This window comes from Sminthopsis crassicaudata, chromosome 2, assembly GCF_048593235.1.
Source record: "Sminthopsis crassicaudata isolate SCR6 chromosome 2, ASM4859323v1, whole genome shotgun sequence".
In the NCBI taxonomy this organism is placed as follows: domain Eukaryota; kingdom Metazoa; phylum Chordata; class Mammalia; order Dasyuromorphia; family Dasyuridae; genus Sminthopsis; species Sminthopsis crassicaudata.
Genome location: NC_133618.1, coordinates 132,549,743 through 132,577,675, shown reverse-complemented (window position 1 = coordinate 132,577,675; position 27,933 = coordinate 132,549,743). Strand labels below are relative to the sequence as shown.

The following is a 27,933-nucleotide window of genomic DNA, read 5'->3' as shown; positions in this document are numbered from 1 at the left end:
TTTAGGACTAGATATTATTTTGCAGGTTTAATATTCAGCTAGTCACAATATCTTCCTTTATGATCATTCCTTTTAAAATTAATGCCTAAACAAGAAAATGGTATTTACACACATATATTGTATCTAGGTTATATTGTAACACATGTAAAATGTATGGGATTACCTGCCATGGGGGGAGTAGAGGGAGGGAGGGGATAATTTGGAAAAATGAATTAAAAAAATAAAATTAATGCCTAACCTATTTGTGTGCATGCATATGAATATAAGCATCCTGGTTGCTGCCTCTGGTTAATTTCCCACTGGACAACATCATACCTAAAATGTGTTACCTAGAACTGAACATACAATTCATATATAGTTTGACCAGGAATCCAGAGGGTCCTGTGTGACCTTGGACAAATCACTTCAATTTCCTATCTGCAAAGTTATAGAATTGGAGCCTCAAGGTTCCTTTCACCTCTGCCGCTAGCAGAAGACTGGAGTAAATCTTCCTAAGCTCCAAATATCAGATGAGCTGGGCAGAGCAGCCACAGAGTTTGTCTTATGCCTTCTAGATTTTCCTCTTTAGACCTGATATGCTGAATATAATGAACAGTTCACTAAACTGACATATCCATTGTTTGCCAGCGTAATTACAATACACTTCACCTAGAATCTATGATGAAGAGAAGGAAATGTATTTTTTCAATTCCTTAATATGGAGCGGTCAAACTCAGTCCAAGTTTGGCCAAATACAAGCCTGCAGAACTCTAGATGTAGCCATACTTAGATTTAAATATAAATTGAAAAATGTTTTATGCTTGGAGAATGACCCTCCCCAACTATTCTGTGCAGGATGGGCAGTGTGGACAAAGAAGGAAAAGAGATGAGGGGGTGGAGTAGGACAGGGAGGATCATTCTTTTGGCGCTGGAGAGAGGAAGGAGGTGTGGAGATTGCTAGATCTAATTCCCTGACAGCAACCCCAAAATACCAAGAATAAAGACTTTTGCTTATCCTGACTCCGGCTGATTCTAAGATATCCAGGGTCTCAATAATCTCCTAATTGAATTCTATACCACTGCTACAGGATCACACTTGCTCCTTATACTTAAATATTCTTGACATCATCAGATTAAGAAAAGGGTGAGAAACCAAGGAACTTTTATGTAGTCACACAGCTAGTGTCAGAGGCATGATGGCAACCTAGGGCTTCTCATCTCCCAATTCAGGACCTCATACTATGTGGTCCTTTCCTACTTGTTTTATTGATCCTCAGGAACCACATCCTGCTATGGCTCAGCTCCCACATACTCCCTCACTCCCATTAATAATCTCTCCCTCTTCAAACAGATCTTGAGCACTTTGCTCTTTTTTAAATCAAATTTTGTATTTTTGTGGTTACAGCTATCTCAGAAGAATGGGAGTTCATTAAGAACATTTTATTCCTAGCTATGCCTTGATCACTGTTTAATCCCAAATCACTATTCCAAGATTTTTCTGGAATGCAACTGTTCTTTTTAAAGACCAATTCATCTTTCTCTAATTGTTCCCTCATTTGAAAATGAATTCTCTCAAGTTTTCTTAGAATATTTTCCCTAGATCTCTCCTTTGTCTCTGTTATATTTTACCCAAAAATATCGTTGTTTTCGTGTGGATGCTATTATCTCTATTCTGTTATGGGCAGATATTAAGTTGAAGTGAAATACTTTTTTGCCTGACTGGTCTTTTCATTATGTTAGTCAAACAACCTGGTCTTTATTAACCCTCGAACCACAATGTCCTCTCTTATTATTTGCTAAAATAATAACCCTTCAAGACCCAGCTCAAATACTAGCACCTGCCTAGTGATCTCTCTTATCATGCTCGTAAATGTGTGGGACTTTACAGCATCTCCTGTTATCTTAATTGGTTATGTACTTGCCAGGCTTCCCGGCAGGTGCCCTATGTTTCTCACAAGGTCAGTACATAGTAGGTATCCAATAAAATATTTAAGTAATTTGATTAAACCAAGCCCAACTCAAAAGCATGGGCAACTCCCTGGAAGTGAAGGCCCAGCCCAGGTTGCCCCCCCCCCCCCATGTCCTAGCATAAGTCCTGAGAGCGGGGAGGAAAGAGGGACTCATCAGATGGGGTTGAAGGTATTGGAGAAGAAACACTCAGATAGGCCTTAGCTATCGGCTCTGGGTCTAGAGTTGGCCGACCAGCTTTTATTTCCTCTCTGGAGGGGACATTCCTGTGCCCTTGTGTGGGGGCCACAGGGCACACACTTGAAAGGGGTGGACACATCCATCCAGGATGAGACCTGAAGAACTAGACAAGTTCACAAGGGCTCCTCCTGCCCCTGATTTTGCCCCTCAGCAGCCAGGGTTGGTTTCTGTAACAATTCCCCTGGAAAGGGCAGCTCCTGGCATTAATGGAAGTATCTGCTGGTGCTGGCTCTGGGGAGAGGGGAGCTGCTCCACTGGGGAAGGAGGAAATGGGACATCTTGCCCCATCCCTGTCATCTGCTCTGGAAAAAAACTCCTATAAGGCGTGACTGGTGTGTCTCCTCCCCTGAACGGGATTCATGGGTCTTGGGGGCCACTGTTCAATTCTGGTGGCCGGCCCTTTAAATGTCCATCTCAAATTGTGACTCCTCATCTGTGGAGAGAAAAGATAAAGATCAATAAACCAAAGAACAGTTAGATTGAATTGGTTTCTTGGGAGTTGGTTATAGGGTCTTCAAGCAGAGGTTACTTTTTTTTTTTTTTAAGGTTCATTTTGACATTGCTCTTCCCTCCTCATTCAAGTTCATTAGGGAATAGAGGAAGGAAAGGAAAATTTCCCTCATGTCAAGTCAGGAGGCAGTTTCTAGATTTTGCCAAGCTGCTGTTTCTTCCCTTAACCCCAAAGGAAATGCAGCAAGGGTAGGCTTCCAAAGTCCCAACCTACTCTGGACTCTGCTTAACCAAGAGGCTTTATTTAGAGTTCAGCTTTTCAGTTTATAGAAAAAGGAATAAAAGTTAAGATTAGGCAACCTGCCCAAAGTCAAGAGATTAAATGTCAGAACCAGGATTCAAATTCAAGATTGCTGATAACCAAATCTCATAACTTTACTATTCTGATTGTTTCTCTGATTTGGGGGTAGACAAAACATCTACCCTACACAATTTTCTAGGAAATGCATGATAAAGCAGATATGGGGAAAGAGGAAGGGTGGAATTACTTACTCTTATCTAGGCCATACATATTCTCCTCAGCTAAGAAGTTCTAAAGGAGATGAAAGGATGCACTTTGTTCATTTTTTTTTTTTTTTTTTTTGCAATGGTCAGGGGCCTCTCAGGATGAACTATTGCTCATACCATTAGACTGCTTTTGCTGACTAATTTTTTATCTTCTTTTTTCAGAGCCTGGTCTTCTCTATCTTTCCAGTCTTTTCATACCTTCCCCTCATTCACTCATTCATCCTTCAGTGAGTCCCCACTTGCCTCCTGGCCATTCCTGACACCTCACTGGGGGGCCCTTCAGGCCTCATTTTCCCTTTGGGCTTCTCAGGATTCTTTCAAGGCTCCTCTAAAAATCTCTCCTATAAGAAGTCTTCTTTAGGCCCTTTCAATGCTAATGCCTTTCCTCTGCTGATTATCTTCAATTTACTCCATACTGACTTTGCTTATACATAACTGTGGTTGCCTGGTTAGAGTGTGATCTGGAGTGAGGAAGAACTAGTTGAAAATCTGCTTCAGACACTTACTAGCTCTACAACTCTAGATAGGTTTCTTAAGTGCTGCCTCAGTTTCCTCATTTGTAAAAATAATGGTACTTATTATTAATAATAATAATGGTTCTGAAAATCCAGTGACATATCATGACCCTTTAAAAACCTCAAAGTGCTATATAAATACCATCACCCTTGTTCTTCATTATCATTATTAATCTTTCTCTTCCCACTGTTTTCAGATCCTAAGACCATATTCAATCTCTACGCCCCCCCCCCCCATGCTAGCAGCTGCTCCTGTTTACCCATTTTTCTTGCCAGCACTGTGGCACTTTGGGCATCCTGCTGCCAGGCCCCTTATGCTGTGGGATTCTGAATTTTCAGTGGTTCTGGACTCTCCAAGTGCAAGTGTTTGGGGCACCCTCAGAATGCAACAGTCTCCCCAAAGCCCAAACTACTAGCCTTCTAGGCCCTGGGTTCACTGACAGAAGAACTAACTACTGATAATAGACAGGGGGGCTAAGAGAAGAGGGTGAATCTCAGAGTGATAAGGCTAGGCAAAAGAAAAAGAAACGGGTGGGTTTTTATCTCCTTTCCTGGAAACAGCAATCTTCCTAAATACAGCATTTCAACAATTTCCAACAAGCTGGCTGCTTGTGTGCAGTAAGAACCAAAAACCACCTCCTGCTGCCCTTTGTTTTATCAAAGGGATGGTTCTGGGGCAAGGGAGGGAGACCATGGGAAATATAAGGCATGTAAAAAAGAAAATTAGCAAGAATGGTGAAACCAAAGGAGGAATCTACTGAAAATAAAACCTACAAGAAAAAAGTGCTAATAGGAATGATAATGGAAATTTGAAGGAAGGAACAGTAGATTGACAGACTCAGAAATGATTAGAGGTTCCTTAACCCTTTCCAGGGGATGAAAAGAATGAGGCTGGGAAGCAGTGAGGTGGTAAAAATACTAGAGGCATTAGGAGATGGTTAAAATCCTGTTCCCCTGTACCTGTATGACCCTCAAAAACAGGCAACTCTCGTAGCTTTTGTAAAGTTTTATGCTCTGGAGTGCCATAAATCCCAAGGAAGCTTACCAAGTGTGAGATAAATAACCACTATACCAAAGGATGTCACTCATTTCCCAATAATGAACTGAGTCATGATAACGATGGTATAGAGGGGCCCATTTTTATCCACTTCTGTTTTAAAAGGGCAGCCCTGCAGAACTTCCTGCTACCCAGGACTTAGAATAATTGCACCATCTTCTCCCCCTGGGCTTCTGGAGTTTCCCCTCTTTTAGTGAAAATGAAGAAACAGGAAATTGTGCATTTTCTATAACATCTCTTGGGGTACACCTGACCTCACACATGTATCATCCTTGCAGGGATGAGGTTTATGGGGGGGGGGGCATGAAGGATATGGGAATGTGGAAAAGGCCAATTTGTTCATTTCTTCTACCCCTAACCCTGGAAAGTATCTTAGCTGAAAGTTGGATCCTGGAGGTGGATATCTACAGTGCTAGTTCATGGTGTGTGACTCCAGGAAATGTACTTTTTCATCTGGACCTCAGCTTTGTGATGTGCAAATGAAGAGGTAGAACAGATGTTCTCCAGGGTGCCTGCACAGCTCAGGTAGTCTGTACTTCCCAAGTTGTCTCCACTCTACTTACGGCTTCCTGGCTTGTCCTCATGGCTGTTGGGGAGGTGGTTTGGGGTCATTTCAGTAGCGGGTTCATCACCGGGGGGACTGGTGACCCCAGGGATGGTGGGCAGATCCCGGGGAGGTGTTTTGGCCACAGGAGAGTTACGACATTCCATCAGAAATTTTCGGTCATAGATGATCCTGGTACCTAAAAAAAAAAAAAAAAAGCACAAAGATGGGTCCATCAGGCATCTATATGGATGCTGATTCCAACCAAAGTCTAGGTAGCAAAACTTAGGCTGAGAGAAACTACGGGGGCAGGGAGAAGCCAGGGTTCTGAGGAACAACAGACTTAGGGAGCTGTGTCCAAATGCTGGCTTTGCTAATTAGGAGCTCAGACAAATCTCTCCCAAGGACTGAATTTCATCTGTAAAATGTACACATGGTGCTATGCCAAGTGCTAAACATAACCACCATTAAAAACAAAAGTCTGCCCTCAGTGAGCTTACGTTGTCCTAGCAGGATACAGCAGAGAAACCTGAGTTGGAAGGGGTCCAGGAAGCACCATTTTCTAGAAAACTGGTCAAGAGGCTAAATGGCTTTCTCAAGTTCACATGTATCAAGTGACAGCTTCTGTTTGAGACCAGACCCTGACTCAAATTCAGCATTTTCCCCATCGTCCATTACCATGTCCCTAACTTAGTTAGACACAAGTAGCTGGAAAATAATACCAATTTCAAGATGGAGTCCTAATAATGAGTGGGGTTGTATGAGGTGGCTCCTCCGAGATCCTTTCCAGCCTAACTAGCTACAGCCTCTGCCTTTGATCTATGGCCTCTTCTTTCTAAATATTCGCCAACATCTACCTTCATATTCACCAAGCCTGTGGTGGGTAGTTTCTGATTAACAACCAGGAAATCTCACCAAAGCGGAAGGGACTCACAGCCTACCTCCTGTTGTCCCTTTCATGAGACCCCCAACAAGCTGTTTGGTCCACACCTCCACGACATCATGGGGCAGCACATCCCATTTTGGCCTAGACAGGGCATTTCCCCTCATACTTATCTGATACCTGCTAGTCTGTGCCTTGCTTAACCCCTAGGACCAAGCGGAATCCCCGTCTAATTCCTGACTGATCCAGGACCACAGACTTTTAGGGCAGAATGCTGCTCTGCTAACACTGCTCAGACAAGACTGTTCTCAACATCCATGTTTATTCCTGCTTTTGTCCTCTAGCTCCAGATTAAGAAAAAACGGGGTTCACATTCTGACTCTGCCTCTCACATGATGTGCGGCAGTACCTGGGTCTGGGCTTCCTCCTTTGTGAAATGAAGGGACTTGATTTCTAAGATTCAGATCAGGTTCTCACTTCTCAATAAAACCTCCTCTGACCCTTTTAGCCCACAGAGACCTCTAGTGTGGCTGAATTTTAGCAAGTTAACACCTCGGATGTCTTTTGTATATGAGCCAATTTCATGTGTGGGTCACATATCCTCACCTAGAACACAGCTCACTGAAAACGGGTTCTTTGTGTTCCACAAGGGGTGGAGCCCAAGTAAGATCCTTAACATACTCTGCAGACTGAACAGAAAAAAACTTTACATTCCCCTCCCTAAACAACATATCTTTTCTCTTAGTAGATGGTCAATTATCTTTTTTATTTTTTTTCCTAATTTATTTTAAATACATATTACTTTATGAATCATGTTGGGAGAGAAAAATCAGAGCAAAAGGGAAAAACCTGGTTTTGCTCATTTCACTCAGAAACAAATGTAGATCTTGTAGCTCTTTCAGGCCTTTCTAAAATCAGCTTCTTTATTTTTTATAGAATAATATTTCATTATCTCCATGTACCATGGCATGTCCAGCCATTCCCCAATTGATGAGCATCCACTCCTTTTCCAATTCTTTGCTACCACAAAAAGAGCTGCTACAAACATTTTTGCCCATGTGGGCCCTTTTCTCTATGATTTCCTTGGCACTTTTTATAGTCCTTTGGACATAGAGCATTTAAAGCATGGCTTTAACATCTGAAAACTGTTCATATCCTTGGTTAATTATATCTCATTACTACAGGAGCACTGGGGAGGCACTTCTAGAAATGTTTTAGTTTTAGTTTTCTTTTAAATTGAGGAGTAGCTAGGTGAGGGAGATAGAAAATAAATGCTTATTGAAAACTCCACCACGGAACAATCTAAGCACTGCCTTCTCTCTTATATCACAAATACCAGCCAGAAGATAAACAAAGTTATTTCATTTGACTAAGTTTGGCAAACATTTTCCAAAGGTTCTCTGAGGGTGGCAAGTAGGCCTAGGCATCTGAGAGGACAGCAACATAGAAAGGAGGTAGTAGAAGATGGGGCCCCTCAACAAAGGCAAATGCTACTTATTTTAGCCTTTTGTGTAAGTATGATGGTTTAGAAGCCTGAACTGCTCTGTTCATTTGAGATAGAGATAATAAAACAAGTTGGGACTTTCTCATCCTTACACAGAGTCTGCAGGAGAATCGAGATTAAAATTCAAAATATTTTTTTATTACAATTCTGGAGTCTCTGTGAGGAGGTCTAGAGGAAGAACACTGGATTGGAAAGCTGGAGACTTATGATCTCTCCTCAGATCTGCCATTAACTAGTTGTGTGATTTTAGGAAAATCACTTTCCTGGAGTAGGAGGGGTGGGTGGAGAACTGGAGCATTCAATGAGATAAATTAGTTCTAAACTTCTGTATTCTAAAAAACTCTCCCTACTCTAATACTTCCTCTCTCTACTGTAGCATGTATTTTCTTTTCCAAGATCTGCTGGAGTGAATTCTTCTGCCAATTATCCTTTAAATGAAAGGCACAAATTCTTTACAAAGGGAAGAGTGCCTGGCCCTTCAACTTTTTAAGAAAAAAATTTACATTCTACATTTTTGAAAAAAAAAAAAAAAAAAAAATGCAGGTTCAACTAACTTCTGGAGTACCTCTTAGTATTAACCCTCAATCTTTGTAAATTTTAGTTAAGTATTTTATTAGCAGGATAGATTTTCATAGGATCATAAGTCTCAATTTAGCTGATGTTAAAAAAAAAATACTCTTTTCATAGGATAATAGATTTAAAACCTCTAGAAGGGTCAAGGTCTAAACCCTCTAGCTCAACTCCCAAAAGAAACTGAAGCCAAGAAGCTAAGTCATTTAAACCCCAAATCAATGAGACACCAAGAAGAAGGAGGAGAAACCCAAGTCCTCCCCTTTTCCCCTAAAGCAAAGCCTGGACTTTAAAAATTAGAAAAATACCCATCTGACAAGACAAAATTCCTATCATAAAATGCCGCGAGAGGCATTTCCACAGAAATTCAATTTCAGGATATGCCAGCAAGGGAAAGGGTGAAATTTATTGTGCGCCTAAAGTCAGTTGACCGTGGCAGAGGCTGCAAAGAGAGGGAGATGGGCACAAAGCTACCTTTGAGTGAGTATTCCCTTCATGGGGCAAAGGGTGGGCCAGCGGGGAGGATCCCAGTGTTGAAAGGGCCTTAGTTCCCAGAAATATGACCCCCGACAGATGACAGTGGGATCCCCAATCGGGTTTTATAATCCAGTCCTGGTACCTGGGGGCCAGAACAGAAAAGGCTCTTCTCAGCCTCTGAGTCTTCACCTGCAAAATGAAGGAGTAGGATTGGGGGTCATCTCTGTCAGAGGCTTTCCAAACCATTTCATTTCAGTTTTCCACGTGATGATACTGATCCCTGGTGAGGGTGCCTGGCTCCCTGCTGTTAGGGGGATCCCATATTCTTCTAAGGGCAGCTAGGTGAGCAGAGGATAGGGAGCTGAACCTGGGGTCAGAAAAACTCGGGTACCTGAGCTCAAATCTGATCTCAGACAGGCATTAACTGGGTGACTCTGGGCAAGCCCCTTCATCTGGTTTCCCTCAGTTTCTTCATCTGTCAAATGAGGAGGAGAAGGGAATGGCTAACCACTCTAGTTATCTCTGGCAAGAAAATACAGGTCACAAAGAATTAGACATGGCTGAAATGGTCAAAAAAAAAGTATATTCCTCCTGGAATGCTGGCAACAATGTGGACATTTGGGCTATGAAGAGGGAGAGTTTGTGATCAAATGAGGGATAGAGTAAGGCGTCCCAGTAAATGCTTAACAACCAGTTCAAAAAAAAAAAAAATGCATGCCTCATATTTTAAAGTTTAATATGCATTATTAACACTTTAAGTCTAGACAGTCAACAATGCAAAAAACCAAGCCCTGATTTGTAACATTTGCTGATTTCTGAAGTTTAACAATCGACGTTCACCTGTACTAGCTGGATCCAGGATGATCAGAAGAGATAAGAAATTGATAACCACCACATGCCTATTTTCAGGGCCTCACACTGATGCCCACTTGGAGAAGCACAACTCTGGGCACATTCACTCAATAAATATCAAACACCTACTTGCCTGCTAGAGGAGATGCAAGTTTTAGACTAGATTACATGATCTCTTAATGGTATCTCTAAGCTTAAATCCTGTGGTCTGCTAAACTATTCAAGTATGGCTTTCTGCTCTCATGGGCTGATAAGAGTTTGACATGGGCTTAATATAGATACAAAGCAAGGCCATTAGGTACAAAAAATAGCCCTGTGAGATGCAAGAGGAAAGATCATTATTGTTTCCAAAGAATGGTGAGGGCTTCTTAGAACAGACCTAAGTTGGATTTTTGAAGTTTTGTAGGAATTCAATGAGTGAACAGAAGGAAGGAAAGCTATTCTAGACACAGAACACCAGTAAAAACTCAGAAGGAACAGCCAGGAGGAGCAATGGATAAAGTTAGTTGTGACTCTAGGTAAGTCACTTAACCTTAATTGCCCCACAAAAAGAAAAAAAAACAACAAAACAATAGATTGGGGATATATGTTCAGGGAGCGCATTTATTGGGGAACAATAAGGTTGAAAAGGCAAAATGGTGCCAGATTGTGGAGGGCCTCAAATACTAAGTAGTATTTAACCAATAGTAGGTAACTGGGTGCAACTTAAGATTTTTGAGCAATTTGTGGAAATAGTTATAGAGGAATTGCACATATTTAACAGATCACTTGTCCACAGAGGGAAAGGGAAAGGAGGAAGGGAGGGGAAAAAATCAGAACAAAGAATTTTGTAAGGGTGAATGTCGAAAATTATTCACGTAGATATTTTGAAAATAAAAAAAAAACTTTAATTAAAAAAAGATTTTTGAGGGGTCTGAGAAACTTTAATCATTTCAGAATCCAAAGTATGCTGGATGTGGAGACTGCTTTTAATGGCTCTCTCCGTCCATTTTCTCCTATCTCTAATCTATCCTCTACTTAGCTGCTAAAAGAATCTTTCTAGAGAACCTGTACTCTATGACACCTCCTGCTTGTGCATCTTCCTTTGTTTTCCAGGATAAAATGACAAAATAACTTAATCCACTAAGTAGTCCCCCTCCTAGCAATGTTGATTCTGATTTGATTCAATAAGCATAGGGTTAAGGTACTAGGTATGGTCTGGGGATACAAGGACAAAAACCAAATATTCCTTGTCCTCAAGTTGCTTACTCTTTTAACATCCATTATGCTTCGGGCACACTAAACTTCTGATCTTCTGATATTCCATTTTAAAACAATTAACATCATCTAAAGATTTCAAAACAAGCTAACCGGAAGTAGTGAGTTCCCCATCAGGACAAAACCTGCAGGCCAGACAGGACCTATATGCTCCCTTCCCAGGCAAAGCTTCCTCTCATCCTGACAGACAGGAGCAGAACTTGAGTGTCTCCCGCCTTTCTCCCGACCCCCCACTGGAAAACTCAGCAATTTTACTTTTGGCCTCAGTTTCTAGCTCCAAAAACAAAGTATGTGTGACTTTTCTCTTAGCAAACACGGGCGGGGGCTAGGCCTTCTGATCCTGTTACATCCCTCTCCAGTGCCTAGGACGGTGCCCTTAGGCCTCTGGGGAGGTGGGAGTGTTCACCCAGCCTGAGAATGCTGGCCTTTACAAGGGCAGAACTCGCCTGGGGCTGTCCCAAAATACAGTCCCCCTGGAGCAAGGCCAAGGGGAGCCTTGGAGGGAGTACAGGGTGGAATTCCTAGAACTGCGGCTCCCATTCCAGGGAGAGAGAGAACATTTCAGAACGAGGTCAGGAGAGGTTCACGTTTGTGGGCTTAAAGTCACGAGCTGTCGGCTCCAACCAGACACTCCCAATAAAGTGGGAGCACATGTTCTGGTCAGTGCAGGGACACGTATAAACCTGAGCAGGAGGCGGGGCCAGGCAGCCCCGCCCAGACGCAGAATAATCTTCAGTTTGTTTATTTCACTGGCAAAGTTGAGAAGCCATCTGTGGCCCCCTGGAAGTTAGTTTAAAAAACAAAACAAAGCAGATTTTTTTTAATGCTAAAAGACTGGAACTCGGGTGCTGACCAACTTTTTTAGCTTTCAAGGAAATTAAAAAAAAAAAAAAGGTGGTGTATGGAATTGAAATATGAACCTAGAGAAGGTAGTTTGGTGACAGAAATAAAACTGTCCAATTCTTGCTCTGTAAAATGAGGCAGGGTTAGATTAGGGATCTCTTAATGTCCTTCCCACCCGCTTCTATTTCCCTTTGGGAATAACTGAAATCTGGGTGTTTCACTATTTATTATGTCTTAACCTCTCCAACATGGAGGGGCTAGACAGCTTAAACTAAGAAGCAGTGCTCAGTTCTAGATAAATGATAGGAAATAGCTAATGTCTTCCCAATGTTACCAAATCTGTATTTATTAAGCATTCACCTTGTGCTTAGTATTGTGCAATGGGGGGGGGGGGGGGGGAAGCTAAGGATAAGTGATTTTTGATGTAGCAGAAAAAACCAAACACTAGACCTGGAGGCAGAAACACTGAGAACTGCTGGTTATTGGTCTTTGGGCAAATTACTTAAGCCTCAGTTTCAAGGAGCCAGGGAAAAAATGATAATTATCTTATCCAAAATACTCCCATGAAGAATAGTAGATTTGTGGCTTAACTCCCAATTGGAAGAACTAGGACTAATAGGGTTACAAAAAAGGGTACATTTAAGCTTAAAGAACACTATTCCCTTAAACTGAACTAAAGTCCCAACTAAAATCCTCTCTTCTGGAAGCAGAGTGCTTGCACATTCAGCATGTCCCAGAGTCAGCCCCATCATCCTAAAAGCAAAGATTTTTCCTAAGGAGAACTCTAAACTGAACTTTCCCAATTCATCCCACAACCTAGACCCAGGAATGAGTCTTCTCCCCATGGTTTGCCATTTGCACCTCCATTCATTAATTTTGAAATGAAGAGGCCCCATGAAAAAGGGGCTCCAGCAGGCGCTGCTGCAACAGGAAAGAACTCAGCATTTTTTGTTTTTCTATTTTCCTCAAAGAAGCTGTAAAGAGCTCTTGTCTTTTAAGCATTGGCTAATTAATTTTCACCCACAACAGAACTGCATGACCCAACTGTGATATTCCAAACTATGCAGTGCTATGAAAAAACAAGGGAAATTTGGAGGTTGCTTACCCCAACTATGGCCTTGACCTTCCTGTTGGTACTGCCCTTCACTCTTACAACTTCAAAGATCCCTGATTTTATTGTTGTGGTACCCTTTCCATACAGACATGGCCCAAACCCTCTATACCCAGTTGTTGGGTACAAAAAATGGTAACACTTGGTGGCCAGCCTTCTAGCCAGCAGTCCCCAAAGTGTGGATGCTGAGTGATACTCCATCAATAAATTCCCACTGCCCAAGGGAACAAGATCAAATGGAAGACACATGAAAAAATGAAACTCTTAAGAGGCAGCTGGATGGCACCTTGGATAGAGCACTAACAATGTAGTCAGGAGAATCCAGCCTCAACATTCAACATTTACTAGGAGTGACCCTGGGCAAAGTACTTATCAGTTGCCTCCACTGAAAATGGGCTAATAATAATGCTATGCCACAGTTCTCTTTTATTGTCCTGACTCAGTTTCTCTAATTGTTCATTTTCAGTTTATAATTGTCTGCTCAGTCCTGTGGAAACCTCCCCTCCCTCTTCATCAGAATATTTGATAAGGATAAAAGATCTTATGTTTTAGAATATTAGAATGCCTCCCCTCATCCCAAGCTATCAGAATATCAGATAGTATCTTAGTAAGATGCCTCTCCCCATCTCCGGAGGCTCACCCCACCCTGTCAGAGTCCTGTTCCCACTCTCAGCACCCTGTCTCCGCCCCTGCCTCAGTCTATCCCCTGAGTATATATGTCATTGAGAACTCACATTGTTTGTGGATTCTTGGAGATGATAGTCTCAGCCCTGGGACCAAACCATGGATCCATTTGGTCCCAATAAAGCTCTCCCTTTTAAATAAATTATTAAATACTCTCCAATCTCTATCTTGCCTCAGTTTCTCCAGTATTACAATAGCAGCTACCTCCCAGTGTTGTGAGAATCTTATGAGATAATTGTAAAGCAGTCATCACAATGCCAGACACAGAGAAAACATTACATAAATTAGTCAGACCATCAAAATAGGACGCAGTTAATAATATACTATCTCCAAAAAAAAAAAAAAGGCTTTCTTTATAGTTTTGGACACTTTAGTTTTCAATTGCTCCATGAATTTGGATGGAGGAAAAATGTTATCTTTTATTTTCTACTAACCTCTAATTGACATTTGGCATTTCTTCTGATTATTAATTTTTAAAAATTCTGAAATGGGATCCACAACACAGACACATATTAAGAAACCCTGGTTCAGGTTAAGAGAAGAGTTAAGGGCTGAAAATCTGTCAGCCTGGGACTAAATCCTCCAGATACAAGAGGGGGGCACCGGGACTTTTTTCTTTGCTTTCACTTAGACTTTCAAAAGGCAGTTTTATATAGAAAAGAAAATGTCCTTTGGTCCCAGAAAGCAATGGATAAGAATGCTGGACCTGGAGCACTTGGACTCAAATCTTGTTTCTAACAATGAATTTACCTGTGACAAAGCTAAATCTCCTCTCTAAGTCTCAGTTTCCCCATCAGTAAAATGGAGAAAAGATTTATTGACTATCTCACAGAACAGCTAAAAAGCTGGAGAGGACAGAATATACCAAAAGTATTAGTGAAGTCTGAAGAGCTTAAAATATTATGTACCATGGAAAGTGTTGTACAAACCTTCAAGGGCTGCATTAATGCCAGTTTTTACTATTATAGTCACAGGTAAAGGCTCTAACAAAAGGAATTCTAAACCCAGATGGCTTCTGCTGCAAGGAACGCCAGGATGTTTCTGATCTCTGCCCCCTCTATCAGTCACTGTTCTGGAAGGATATGAAGAAGACCAAATTCTTTCCTGGGCACTGCTACTGACTGCTTAGTTATTATGAAATAATTTTTCACTTCTCTTCCTCTACTTCCCTTATTTGTAAAAACATAGTGGGAAGGGGAGAGGGAACAAAGGGAGGAAATTTCTGTTTTTTCCTTGTGCTAGTAATGGCATTCGTGGAAGAAAAAAACCGATACCCTTAAACCAAAAAGTTTTGTTTATTTCTTTTCCCGGCTCATCAAACCTGCTACTCTCAGCAGAACATGACCAAATAAATCATGTGTCACTATTCTTAGAAAGCTGTCTCAACTTCCTCCCACTCCCCAGTCCCACAGCTCCCACGGAGGAAATTCTCTCCACCAATGCAGATACCATTTTGAATCACATCACCTGAGGGAAAGACCACATCTGGAATTGTCAATGTGTTGTTTTCTTATTAGAATATAAATAAGCTCCAGAAGGAACAGAACTTTCTTTTATGCTTGCATACTGAGATGGCACACAGCAAGCACTCCCTGTTACTTCATTTATGTATCCATTCAAAATGAGGAATAAATCAAAAGGGTGATTGATCTGGCTCTTCCCTGTAGACCTGACTTGCCTCCACACCTAAGGGCGGCTCCAGGACAGGGCAGGTCCTCCCTGGAACTTCCATACATCGTCCATATGGCTCTTTAGGTTTCTCCTGGCTGGTCTATTTCTATACCAACCATCTTGTCCAAGTCAGCACTTTCCCTTCCTGACTCCCCTTTCTCTTATTAAATACTATTTTCTCCAATATAAAATCACAGTACCATAAAGTCAAAAAGATGAAGAAGCTTGGGTCAGCTACAAACTTTCATTTTATAGAATAGGAAACAGACCCAGAGATTTGAAACAGCCTTTTGCTCAAGGTCACACAGGTAGAAACTGGTGGAATATAGGATTTGAATTTGGGACCTAAGAGTCTAAATTCAGCCCTCCAGTCCCAGTGATTTTCACAAACTGTTCAACAAAACCACCAGAACTCCCGCATTTAAATAAGTATTCTTCAGTCAACAAAATAGGAGACCCCACAAAAGGAGAAAAGCAAGCTTGAATTCCCAGTGGAATATAAATGCCTCTTGGGCAAGGACCAGTCTGCTTTTGTCTTTAGCACAGTACCTGGCACACAGTAGCAGCTTTAAAAATCCATCTTGTGGTTGCTTAAAAGTGCTCTTGTTCAAAATGTTCTTGGAACTCTTCTTTGGGAATTAGCTTTCAGAGTTCAGGATTAAGAAATGAACCGAATATGAGCCACACCACAAACAAAAACCAACATATACTATTACCTAGTTCAATGGTAATTATTAACACTCAGAAAAGCCCTACTCACACATAATCCCCTCTCAGTTTGGTGGAGGAAACATTATTCTAACGAATGTTCTGCCCAGAGTCTCAGAAAAGAAAAGTATTTTGCCAGAGTCCAGGAGTGCTTCAGAAGCCAGGTATTCTAGACTCCAACTTACTTTGATAGGCCCTCTTAATTACCTCATTTATTCACTGGGTATAGTTTGGAATGTCTTTTGAAAATTAAATTCTACTTACCAAAAGGACAGAGATTGGCCACCACTGTGATTTCCAAAGAACATGCTTACCCCTGCCTCTGCATGTTTTCTTCAGGAACATATGAAAAGTTCAAAAGACAAAGTTTCTGAGTAATTAATTGTTATTAATTATGCCAGTAATTAGCATAACTCCTGTTGGCTAACAAATAATGAGAATTATGAATATTATGAGAGGAGTGGGCTTATCCTAATGAGGATCCAGGGGACTGATTACTCAGTCTTGAATTTATCTATACCCAGACCAAACTGTCTAGGATAATCTAGACAATAGGAGGAATCCACTTCCATCTGGTCCTCAAAGACTAAAACACAAAAGACCGGAATCCACCCATTCACCTAAACTAGAATTTCTATGCCTTTTGATCAGATCTGAGTTTTCCTTGCCATTCATTATCAACCCTACATTTTAAAGGCTGCCTAACTAACCAATAGAAGCAGATTTCAGAATGAGGGAATAAAAAAAAAAAGGGAAAAACTTTATTCTTAATTTAATTTGACTATTAGTATAAGAAGTCATTATTTCACTTCTCTGAGGTCATCCCAAGTGTCGAAGGGGAATACATTTATCTGAACACCTTGGGTGAAATACAATGAACTATGGATTAGGAATTACCTGAATTTGAACCTTGGCTTGGCCACTACTTGTATGAATTTGGGCAAACTGCTTAATTTCCACATATGCCCTTATTTCTTCATCAGTAAAATGAGAGTTAGAAGGGATCTTGGAAATCACTTTGCGCCGGTAAAGAAGAGGAAGCCCAAGTCATGAGATTTACCCACTCAAGGTCATTCAGGTCACCAGATGGTCAAGCTTCTCTTCAGTTCTAAATCTCACCTGCTTTAAAAATCCGTCATTACTCAATAGTCACCCCATTAACTATTACTTTAAAAACACTAGCTACTATAAAAAACAGGGGTACATGAAACATGAAGCCCTGACTATGGAGTGAGATGTGAATTAAAATTCCACCCATGTGTTGTGGCCCTATTGCCATCAAGTCATTGAACTTGTCTGTATTATCCACCTCTCAGATTGTCATTTGAATATTATGTACTATATAGTAGGATGCACATACACAGTTTCATCTGTAAAGTAGGGATAACAATAACGATCTCATGGTGGTTGTGGTGATAAAATGCTTGGCAAACCTTAAAGTGCAGTAAAAATGCTAGCTTTTATGGCTGTTGTTCAATTGTGTCCAATTCTTTGTGAACCCATTTGGAGTTTTCTTGACAAAACTGGAGTGGTTTGCCATTTCTTTCTCCAGCTCATTTTGCAGATGAGGAAACTGAGGCAGACAGGGGTAAGTGGATTGTCCAGGGTCACACAGCTAGGAAGTGACTGAGAAAGGATTTGAACTTGGGTAGATGAGTCTTCCTGACTACAAGCCTGGGATTCTATCCACTGTACCACCTTCTTTTGTATTTTCAAAAAGAAAAAAAATTGATACCCTGCATTTTCCTTCCTAGATAGTGAGCTCAGTGAGATGAGGAACTAATACCCTTGCTTAAAAAGTTTCCCTGTTAGGTACCTATGGAGTTCTCAATAAATGCTATCTCCACTTTATCTGTTTATTTATTTTTGCTGAGGCAAATTAGGGTTAAGTGACTTGCCCAGAGTCACATAGCTAGGAAGTGTTAAGTGTCTGAGACCAGGTTTGAACTCAGGTCCTCCTGACTTCAGGGCTGGGGTTCTACACACTATACCAACTAGCTTTCCCCCACTCCCACTTTAAATGGCAAACAGGGTCCTTAGTGAATTTAGCAGTATTCTAAATAAAATTGTATCTGTAGAAGGGCTATAGGGTAGAGATTAAGTACCCAAGGTGATATAAGGCAGTGGTTCTAAACCTAATGTGCCAAAGACCCATTTGGCAAATCAGTAAAACCCTCCTCAGAATCATGTTCTTCAAGGCACCAACCATATGGAATTGCAAAAGAAACCAATCATGCTGAAATAGTTATTAAATCGCCTCTGAAGTCTGCAAAGCGCTGCATAGTTGGCCAGTGCTGTGATTGCTAGGGAGGCAGTTGTCCACCCTGTGGCTAAGAGAGAACTTTTCGTTTCCTTTGCACTGATTTACTGGAAGAATATTTCACAAGAATTTTCCTCCCAACTTGGGCGGTGCAGCAGGACACAGCCTCAGTACTGTGAGGGACAGCCTGGAATGCTGTCTTGTGTTCTGAGCAGGGACAATCCCCCAATTGTCTTCAAAGCAACATCTTGTTCCACAGCCTCTTATTAAGAGACCCCTCCAAAGCAAGCCTCCCAGGCACAGGCTTCAGTTTGTTTTAACTTGAGAGATTTTTACCAGGGAAGGAGTCGGCCAGCTCCACATGAATGATTATCCTTGAATAGTCCCCAAATAGTTATGACTTCATCCAGGTCTGAACTGAGTTCACCAACAAAAATTTTGCTTACATGACTTTTTGTGGTCAAGAAAAATTTTACGTGGTGTCCAACCTTTTGCTGATGAGTTCCGGATTATGCTGCAAATCTTTCTAGTCTGGTACAATCTGCCAGAATTTATGTACAGCTGGCTTGCTCTTCTATAACCCAGCATTTCTTATATAGGGGGTGAGAGAAGAAAGCTTTAGTGATGATGAACACTGCTGGGTGCAGGATTTGGGAATGCTTACCACTCACTATCCCCACCTAAAAACCTCCCATTTATGGAGATTCTTCCCATAAAGCTGTGTGTCTATTGGGAACTGGACCTTGGATTTCTTTCCAGCATGATCGCAAGCAAATGAGCAGCTGTTCTGCAAAGTATAGTGATCATCAGGGGTCTCAAGAGTCACAGAATGTTAAACTCACTTCCCTGTCTATTCCACCACAAGTATTACTGTTCCACTTTTACAGACATGATCATTAATATTTAAGTACCTACAACAAGAATCTGTGTCAGGGATAAAAGGAGGTCAAAGCCAGTCTCTGCCCTCAAAGACCTTACTTACAAGGTAAAGACAGAAATCGAGCCTTAAGGACATGAAGGTCTGCCGGACTCTCCAGGAAAGGGGACCTGTGGAAAAGGAGGATTCCTGGTATTGTTCAAAAGCTGTCAGCCGAACAATATTATTATTATTATTATTGGTATAATAATAGCATTTTTAAGAGCATTTTACAAACATCTCATTAGATCCTCACAATTACCCTGAGAGGCGTGTGCTATGACTGCTTCCACTTTACAGATGAGAAAACCGAGGTAGATAGACATTAAATGACTCCTTCTGGGTCCCACAACTGGTGTCAGAGGCTAGATGTGATTGTAGGTTTAGTGCTCTATCCAATGTGACATTTATACAAAATCCACCTTAGCTAAAACTTCCCATGGAATGTCAGGGGAAAAGATCAGGTGACTCAGTTGGTTGTGGGCTAATGATCAAAGTGGCTCCAGTCTGCCCAGGGAGCCCCATTAAGACCACTTCAGGGAGATAGCTCCTAACAGCTGCCTCTTTTTTCTACAGAAATAAATTATCTGCACTTCCCCTACAGCCCTAGTGGCACTGGAGAAGCTAGCTATTTTTATTTTACAAACCATTTGGCATTTGCAAATGAAAAAATAAGTCATTTCCTCTGGAAATATTTGACTGGAGAATCTCTAACTTACAGGGATTCATTTTCCCTTGCCTCATTTTCTGATATTCCCCAGAAAGATCATAAATCCTTAAGCTGCAAAGGAACTCAAGGTCTTCTGGTTTCTTAGAGTGGGCTAGGAGTGCCAAGCCTGGAGTCAGGAAGGGCTGAATTCAAATCCAACCTCAGCCAAGGTGATCTTGGGCAGTCACTTAAATTCTGCTGACCTCGGCTGGCTCATTTATAAATCAGGATTAATAACTTCTGAGGTTGTGATGATCAAATGAGATAATCTATAAAATGCTTTGTAAAGATATTTTTATTGTCACTATTATTAACTTCCAACCACTGCTTAATAAAGGAAATTCAAAATTCACCATCTGGTGCGGATCACACAGGTAGGTGGGTCAGGAAGCAAAGCCATGGTTTGAGCCTGGGTCCAGACTCCAAAGCAGTCTCTGCTGGGTAGCACCCTCTCTCTCCCAAAGGAACCTTAACTCTCCACAAAAGCCCCAATTCTGTTCTACTCCACAGGTTTGGGGTTCCCTGTCCCAGCAGAAAACCTGGCCCCAGAGAAAGCCCTAAAATATCCCACACAGAGCCCACTTATCACTTATCATTAGCTGTCCCTAGGAAGCTGCTCCCAGTTACCTGTGGCTAATCAAATTTGTGACCTGGAATAAGCCACATGGGGAAAGGGTGACTGGTTTTCTCAACTGCAAAAAAAAAAGGGATTGGACTAGATGTTCAGTCCAGCTCCAAATCTTTTTACAGCCCTCTTCCCCCCAAGGAGGAAAGAAATGCAACTTGTTAATTCCATCAAGCTTTCTTAAGCTTAAAAAAGGGCCCTGGGGACAAAGGTATGAATATTTTGTGGGGAAAACTGGATGGAGAATGCAGAAAGCAACTAACTAGTCTTTGCTACTGTCTCAGATCTATTGATTCTGGCAGGTAAAACCTGTTGACTTGGCCTGAGGTGCCAATGGGACACCCAAGTTATGATTAGCTTCTGGGGGTTCTTGTTTTCCTATTCTTTAGTTGCTCTGAAAGAACTACCACTTTCCCATTTCTTTTTTTTCCCTGAGGCTGGGGTTAAGTGACTTGCCCAGGGTCACACAGCTAGGAAGTGTTAAGTGTCTAAGACCACATTTGAACTCGGGTCCTCTTGAATTCAGGGCTGGTGTTCTATCCACTGCACCACCTAGCTGCCCCCCACTTTCCCATTTCTAACTGCAGATTTTCAGGATAAAATACAAAGTCTTCTGGTAAGCAGCATTTATAAACTGCTTTAAGATTTGCCACACACGGTACATATGCTAACTCATTTGATTTTCACAAAAAACAGTATAAAACAAGGACTGTTTTAAGCCCCATTTTTGTTGTTCAATCATATCCAATTCTGTGACCCCATTTGGAATTTTGGGGCAAAGACACTAGTTTGCCATTTGCTTCTTTAGCTAATTTGACAGATGAGGAAACTGAGGCTGACTGGGTTAAATGACTTGGTCAGGATCACACAGCTAGTGTTTGAGGCTGAGTTTGAACTCAGGAAGAACAGTCTTTCTGACTCTAGGCTCCAGCATACTATTCACTTCATCACACAGCTGCCCTACTCATCTTACAAAAATCCATTTTACAGATGAGAAAGCTAACTGTCCCTGGATCACACAGCTAACAAATCCTGAAGCAGGACTGGAATTCAGGGCTTCCTGCATTTAAGGTTCTTCCTCCCCAGTCCAGCTGATGAGGGTTGGGGTCCCTTTAAGATTCCTTTCTAATTGCCCAACCCTCATCACAGCTGCAGGGGTTGCTCTTTCCCCAAGACCCTCCAGCTCTATCTTTTCTCTCTACTCCCTAGAGGTAATTTTTTTAAGCTCCTCTGTAACTATCTTATTTAGATGCAGCATACTCCACTCTCTGTGGCCTCTCTCCTTCTCCCCATTGCCTGGTACAGAGAAAGCCCTTAATAAATGTGTCAACTAAGGAAGGAAGAGGTTAATTCAGGCTCCCCCCCCCCCCAAGCAAGACATCTTCATTACTCAAAGGAATACAGGAAGAGGAAGTAAATCTTTTTCTGCTATTTAACTTCTAATTGTGTTTAAAGGGCCACAGGGGGCTGAATTCAAAAGTGTCAGGGATGTCCCTACCACCAGTAACACAGGGCCAGACATTTAGGGAAAAATAAGCATTTATTAAGTGCCTCCGCCAGGCCAGGCACCGGAGCAGAGAAGTATAATACAAATAAGACCTCAAGGTATTTAGATTCTAATAAAGACAACCTACAGGAAGCAGAAAGGCTGGAAAGAACAGCTAATCCAGCGCTGTCATTTAAAAAAGGAGGAAACAAAAGTTCTTCAAGAAGGAGAGTCAACACAAGTCACTGAGAAATGTGACAAAGAATTGGGTGCAAGGAGATTTATCTGCTTTGCCTTCACCTGTAATTGAGGTTCCAGTCTGGCTGGATAAATCCTTTTTCACTGAATTCCACAGCTGGAAAATAATCTAAAGGCCAATACAGTCTGAATCTCTGAGCTTCAGGTTTATCATCTGTAAAATGGGGATAACAGTAAAAAGAGAAGCCCTTTGTATGTCTAAAAGGCCATTCTCTCCATGAAATCTGGACAGGACAAAGGGACTTTCCATCTGACCAGAGGAACTCCCTTTTAACCACCCTCGGCCTCAGTTCTCCCACTTGTAAAAGAGGCCGGGTTGGGTCATTTCTAAGATTTCTTCCCTGCTGCCACATTTCAGGATTCTGTGTTCAGGGTCAGGCCTGCTGGGTGCCCGAGTCGACGGGACTGGCGGCAGCTGTGAGTCTCCGCCTGAGAAAATAAACATGTGGCCCCAGAAGGACAGGCCAGCAGATAATCCCCAGCCTTCACTAGCCCCTCCCCGCCCCCACCCCATCGCAGCCCCAGTTTCTTCTAGACTCGGCCCGGTTTCTGAATCAAGACCCTTTGCCCCACCTTTTAGGCAAGGCCAGCGCCGGGGTTCTGGGGCTTGGGTTTTGTCCCCCCCTCCCCCACGGACTGGGAGAGTGGCAAGGGGCAACGAGATCAGAGGGAGCGGTGAGCCCGGGTGAGCAGTTTCATCACGCAAGCCCGAGCGCAGGTTTCATCAGCTCCTCCAGCACAACTCCCCGCGGCTTCATGGGAATGCTGTGTACCCGAGGAAAACCCGGAGCCGGCCCCCACCCCGCTTCTCCACCATGTGCCAAGCCCAACTTCCTCCTCGGCCACTCAGGACTTTTACTGGCAAGTCGGACAGACGCTCCCCTCGGGCCACCTCCCCGACCTTCCCCGGGCTCAGGGGGAGAGCCCACTAGCTTTTAAGAACTGCCGCGGCGCAGGAGAGAGACCAAACACCCCAGGTTCTGGGGAGGCGGCTCGGCGCAGCCCCCCTCCCCAGGCGGCAGGAATACAGGGGCCCCTTTCACCGACCCCCTAAAATCCCTGGGGAGGGCGATTTCGGGATTGCGGAAAAAGGAGTAAATACGGGGGCAGCGGATCCCGCTCCACCCTCAGCGTTCCCTGGGGATGTCTGTGCCCCGCTCCGCGGGCTCGGCGCCCGGAGGGTCACGCCAGCGGTACCCTTCACTAGCATGGCAATGCCCCGCGAGGGCTGAGGGGCGAGAATGGCGCTGGGACGCGAGTTAGCGGAAGAGTTCTTTGTCTCTACCGTCCGTCGGGAGCTGGGAGCGGCGGCCGCGGCAGGAGGCGGGACGTGCGCTCTGCAGCCCCCGCGCCGAGGTTTCTCGGCACGCACCAGGTGCCGACCCCTCCCAGGTCCCCGAACACATGCGCTCCAACTGTCTCCTCCAGGATCCCGCGCTGCACGTGCCGTCGGGCTGCCTTCCACCGCTCCCTCTCCCAGCTTGTCGGGCTCCCCCCCACTGCAGTCCCCAGCGTGCCCCGACTCTCCGCGGGCGGGGGTCCCCCCACTCCTCCCCAGGGCCCCCACCCCGGACGCCCCCCACCATACCTCCGGGGGTGGTGCTGAAGAGCGTGCCTCCCGGAGTGGTGCTGTAGTCCCCGGGCGGCAGCGGCGAGCCGTCGCTGAGCACCACCCGACGAGTGGCCGGGATGGCCCGGCTCGGGGTATGGCCGCAGCTCCCGCCCGCAGACATGGTCTCGGCCTCGCTGCAGCCGCGGACCCCGGGTGCCGCGGGACCGCTTCGCGCCCACGCCCCGTTCCGCCCCCAGACCGCCCCTTCCGCCGCCGCGACTCGGTAGCCCCTCGGGACTTGTAGTCCTCCCCCCTCCCGAACCCCCAGATGCCAGGCTGTCCAGGGACACGGAGGCACTAGAGATGCCCCCAAGACCGCAGAACCGCCCGCGGGGGCCCGTGCCCACGGAGGAGGCCGACCGCCTGGAGCTGCCCCCGACGGGGGCTCCGCACGCCCAGCAAAGCCCCCGCCTCGGCAGCTCGGGGCAGCCTCGGCTGGACGGCAGCTCTCTCCCTCGGACTCTGGCATGGGCCCACGTGGGGGATGAAATAGCTTCTCCCCACTAAACCCCCTCCTTTGGAAAGCGCGTGCTCATCCCCTCCAGGGCCAAGCTCCCAAACCCAGACGGGACTCCCGAGGCTTCCCAGACACTTTAGAAGGCCACCTGCAGACTGCATTTCCCAAAATGCTTTGGGCCAAGAGCTCTATTTTATCAGAGGAGCGCTGGAAATCTCTGTGGACTACATCTCCCAGAAGGCTGTGAGCTTAGTAACGCCACCCTTCTGCTCTCTGATTGGTTGGGATGGCTTACAGCGCCTTCAGTTAAACAAACAAACAAAAAAGTGGGTGAAGGGGGAGAAGGGTAGTACTTGTGATGGACGAAATTTCTGGGGGGTTTCGTTATCAGGGAATGTACGGAAGCTTGCTTGGGTCGGGGCAAAGATGACTTCTGAGATCCCTTCCAACGCTGGATTCTGTGATTCTGAATACAGAAACTAATTAATCAACCTCAAAGGGCACCCTCAGCAACACTAACTTCCCGACGCTGGGCAAATCGCTTTAACGCTGCATGCCTTAGTTTTCTCATCTGTAAAATGGGGATAATAATAGCCCTTACCTCTCGGGCTTGCAGTAAGTATCAAATAAGATATTTGTAAAAAACTTTTTTTTTCTTTTTTCTTTTTTCTTTTTTTTTTTTTTTTTGCAAACTTTAACGTCTATATAAATGCTGCTTATTACTATAGCCTCCATTTTACAGATGAGGAAACTGAGGTTGAGAGCAGTTAAATGATTTGGTCAGGATCATACCACTAGTATCTCAAGTAGCATTTGAATTCAGTCCCTCCTGAGTCAAGTCCACCATTCTTTTGACTGCAACTCCTAGTTTAGTTTGCACTAGTGGTAAAGGAAGTTTTTGCATTGGAAAGGATACTCCAGGGAGAGGGGAGGAAAAGGGCTCAACCCTTGGCTTGGCTTGTCAACTCAAAGAAATTGTTTGGATCCGTAGAGCTGAGGAGAAATGTAAAAATATTCACTCATCAGCGCTTTATATTTTGACAGTTTTAACTCTCAGCCTTCTAGGAGAACATCATAATAGATAAAAGTTGCTAAATTGTGTTTTGAATTTCTGTCTTTTTTTGTGTTTAGCATTTTGTGCGTGTGTGTATGTATGTGTGCAAGAAATAGCTATTGTATCCAATTCCTGACTCATTCATTTGTTCCAGTATGCCATGAATATCTATTTCCCCTTTGGGGATATTCTAGACATGAGTCAGACTCAAAGTTTTAAGTATTCTCAGACTGTCAAGGTGAGAGTGTAGAAACCAAAAAGAACAGGAAAAAAAAAAAACCTGACCTTTTTTTTTAAGTGGTCAGGCTCCACTAGGGCTGAACCTGTATGTGGATCCAGAAAAGAGGGCCCCCTTGGTGGATAGGAGAGGGTGTAATTCCCCAGGCCCTTGCTGTGGTTTTAACTGTTACCCTGATAGAGCCGCTCAGCCTTCCTCTCCAAAACTTCTGGTGACTCATTGTTTTGCTGTCAGGACCAAGAAGAACAAGTTTAATCCCTCTTCCAAATGACAGCCCTACAAACCCTTGATACACGTCATCTCCATTCTGTCTTTTCTTTCCTAGGTTAAATATCTCTAATAAGCTTAAGCAGATCCTCTTGGGGGTGATAAGTATCTTTCTCAGCTTTCTCTCCAGTATGTTAATATCCTTTCTCAAATGTGATTATCAGAAACTGAACAGGATGCCCAATTTCATCTGACTGAGGCAGAGTATATGCAGTGTGCGTTGGCTTTGAAGTGAAGACAGCCTGGCTCCAAGTGCCATTCTGAGTCTGCTCCAGTTTGGTTTCACTCAGTAAATAATAGATTTTATATCTATGACATTGTATACTTGACAAAGTGTTTTACATATGTAAGGATGGCAATCTATTGACTCAATGTCTATTCCACTGAAAGTAAATAACATGACATGCTCTACCTTGATATTTGTCAGGGGAGAATACATCTGTTGAATCAGACATTCAATTGGGTGAGAAAAGTCCTTTATTAACTTGCAAGAAACAACGTTTCTAGCCATTGGGTGAAATGAAGTGGTGCTACAGAGAAAGTATATTGGGGTGGATCGAAGAGTTCGTCATACTCTATGGGCTGAGATAGAAAGAGCAGGCTAGTTTGTAAATAGGCATTCCAGTAATGGGCCAACCTAGTGTCATAAGTAGTCTCAGCCAAGTCCCATCCCTAAAAGCTGATAAAGTTTAGCTAATTTATATCAATTGATAATCATTAGGGAGAGCACAATAATGGGGGAGTGGGAGCAAAAGTATTAGAAAAGACCACCTCCTAAGGATGATACCTAAGAATCCTAAGGAAAAGAAGGTAGCTGACTTTTGCAGCTTCAACCTCAGGTACACATATGGGGTTGGGATAGTGAATGCAGGACCTATGCTATACATCCATATATCTCATTGGATTCTTTACAACAATACTAAGGGCAGGTGGTCTTATTCCAATTTTACAGGTAAGGTAAACTAAGGACCAAGAGAGGTTAAGTAGTAAGGTCACAAAGCTAGGACTGTATGTCAGTTTAACTCTTTGAATCTTAGCTTCACTACTTGCAAAATGATAGATTTGCATTAAATGATCTCTTCAAACTCTGGGAGATGACTATGAACCACTACATAGAATTTCCAATCCCTCTAATTTTGTCCGCCTGCATTTTGGATTTTCTTCACAGGCTAAATGTACACTATTTCAAAGTCTGATTCTTTTTGTGCAGCAAAATAACTGTATGGACATGTATACACATATTGAATTTAATTTATACTCTTAACATATTTAACATGTATTGGTCAACCTGCCATCTGTGGGGGGGAGGAGGGGAAAAATTTGAACAAAAGGTTTGGCCATTGTCAATGTTGTAAAATTGCCCATGCAAATATCTAGTAAATAAAAACTATTAGATATGAAAAAAAAAAAAAAAAAAAAGATCTCTTCAGTCACTTCCAGTTCTAAAAGTCTAGGATTCTCCTGAAGTAGCAGATGATTCACTTCTATGCCTCCCACCTCTCCTCCTGCCATCAGGCCTACTTAGGCTAGGAAGGATTGAATCCACAAGGAACAGTTAGACTAAAAATGTTTTTTTAATTACTGGGGGTGGTGGGTTGAATTTAATGAAGATTTTAAAATGTTTATTGTGTACTATACACGTATTAAGCAGAGGGGATACAAAACTTAAAATAAATCAACCAACATTGATTAAGTACCTACTGTGTTCTAGACATTTAAAAATGACATAGGCCTCTCCATCAAGGAATCCACATTCTACCACATAAGGTTTCCTGTCTCCCCGGCAGATTGATAGTGTCTAGAGATTAGGAAGGAAGGAGGTTATCTGAATGAGGGCCTAGAAAGATGGTTGGGGGTATACATACCAAACTGGTTTGGCTGATATCTATTCTCAAGCATTAAGCAATAATCTAGCCAGGGAGGAGAATAGATAGCAGGTATAACTGATTTCAGCCTACCTAGGGTGTCCCTTTCTACACAAAGGGGAATGGAGGCCCTTAATTCCTTGCTTGAAAACCTTCTAGATTATTTTAATACACAGATGCTGAGACATACATTAGGGCTAAAGGAAAACAGATTGTGTAATTTTAAGATCTATAGAAAAGGAAAAGGAGAAGAACATAATAACTTCTATTTTTACACCAAAGCATTTTGTTAACTGCCCAATATGA

The 27,933-nt window shown here is 43.0% G+C and overlaps 1 protein-coding gene across 1 annotated transcript; it reads right to left on the bottom strand.

The window, feature by feature from the left end:
- Positions 1–2,143: 2,143 nt before the first annotated feature.
- On the bottom strand, positions 2,144–23,945 carry EIF4EBP1 (eukaryotic translation initiation factor 4E binding protein 1). Its single transcript, XM_074287253.1, has 3 exons — positions 23,723–23,945; positions 5,340–5,519; positions 2,144–2,620 (listed from the first exon to the last, which is right to left on the bottom strand). The coding sequence occupies exons 1-3, from the start codon at positions 23,865–23,867 to the stop codon at positions 2,589–2,591; spliced, it is 357 nt and encodes a 118-aa protein (XP_074143354.1). The 5' UTR covers positions 23,868–23,945; the 3' UTR covers positions 2,144–2,588.
- Positions 23,946–27,933: the final 3,988 nt, after the last annotated feature.

What these genes read in the sequence shown, in the direction of transcription:
- EIF4EBP1 (XM_074287253.1), bottom strand. Translation starts at nt 23,867, where the DNA reads ATGTCTGCGGGCGGGAGCTGCGGCCATACCCCGAGCCGGGCCATCCCG. An exon ending in CTTCAGCACCACCCCCGGAG is followed by an intron (nt 5,520 to 23,722) that starts GTATGGTGGGGG and finishes TTTTTTTTTTAG; the next exon opens with GTACCAGGATCATCTATGAC. An exon ending in TGAGGACAAGCCAGGAAGCC is followed by an intron (nt 2,621 to 5,339) that starts GTAAGTAGAGTG and finishes TTCTCTCCACAG; the next exon opens with ATGAGGAGTCACAATTTGAG.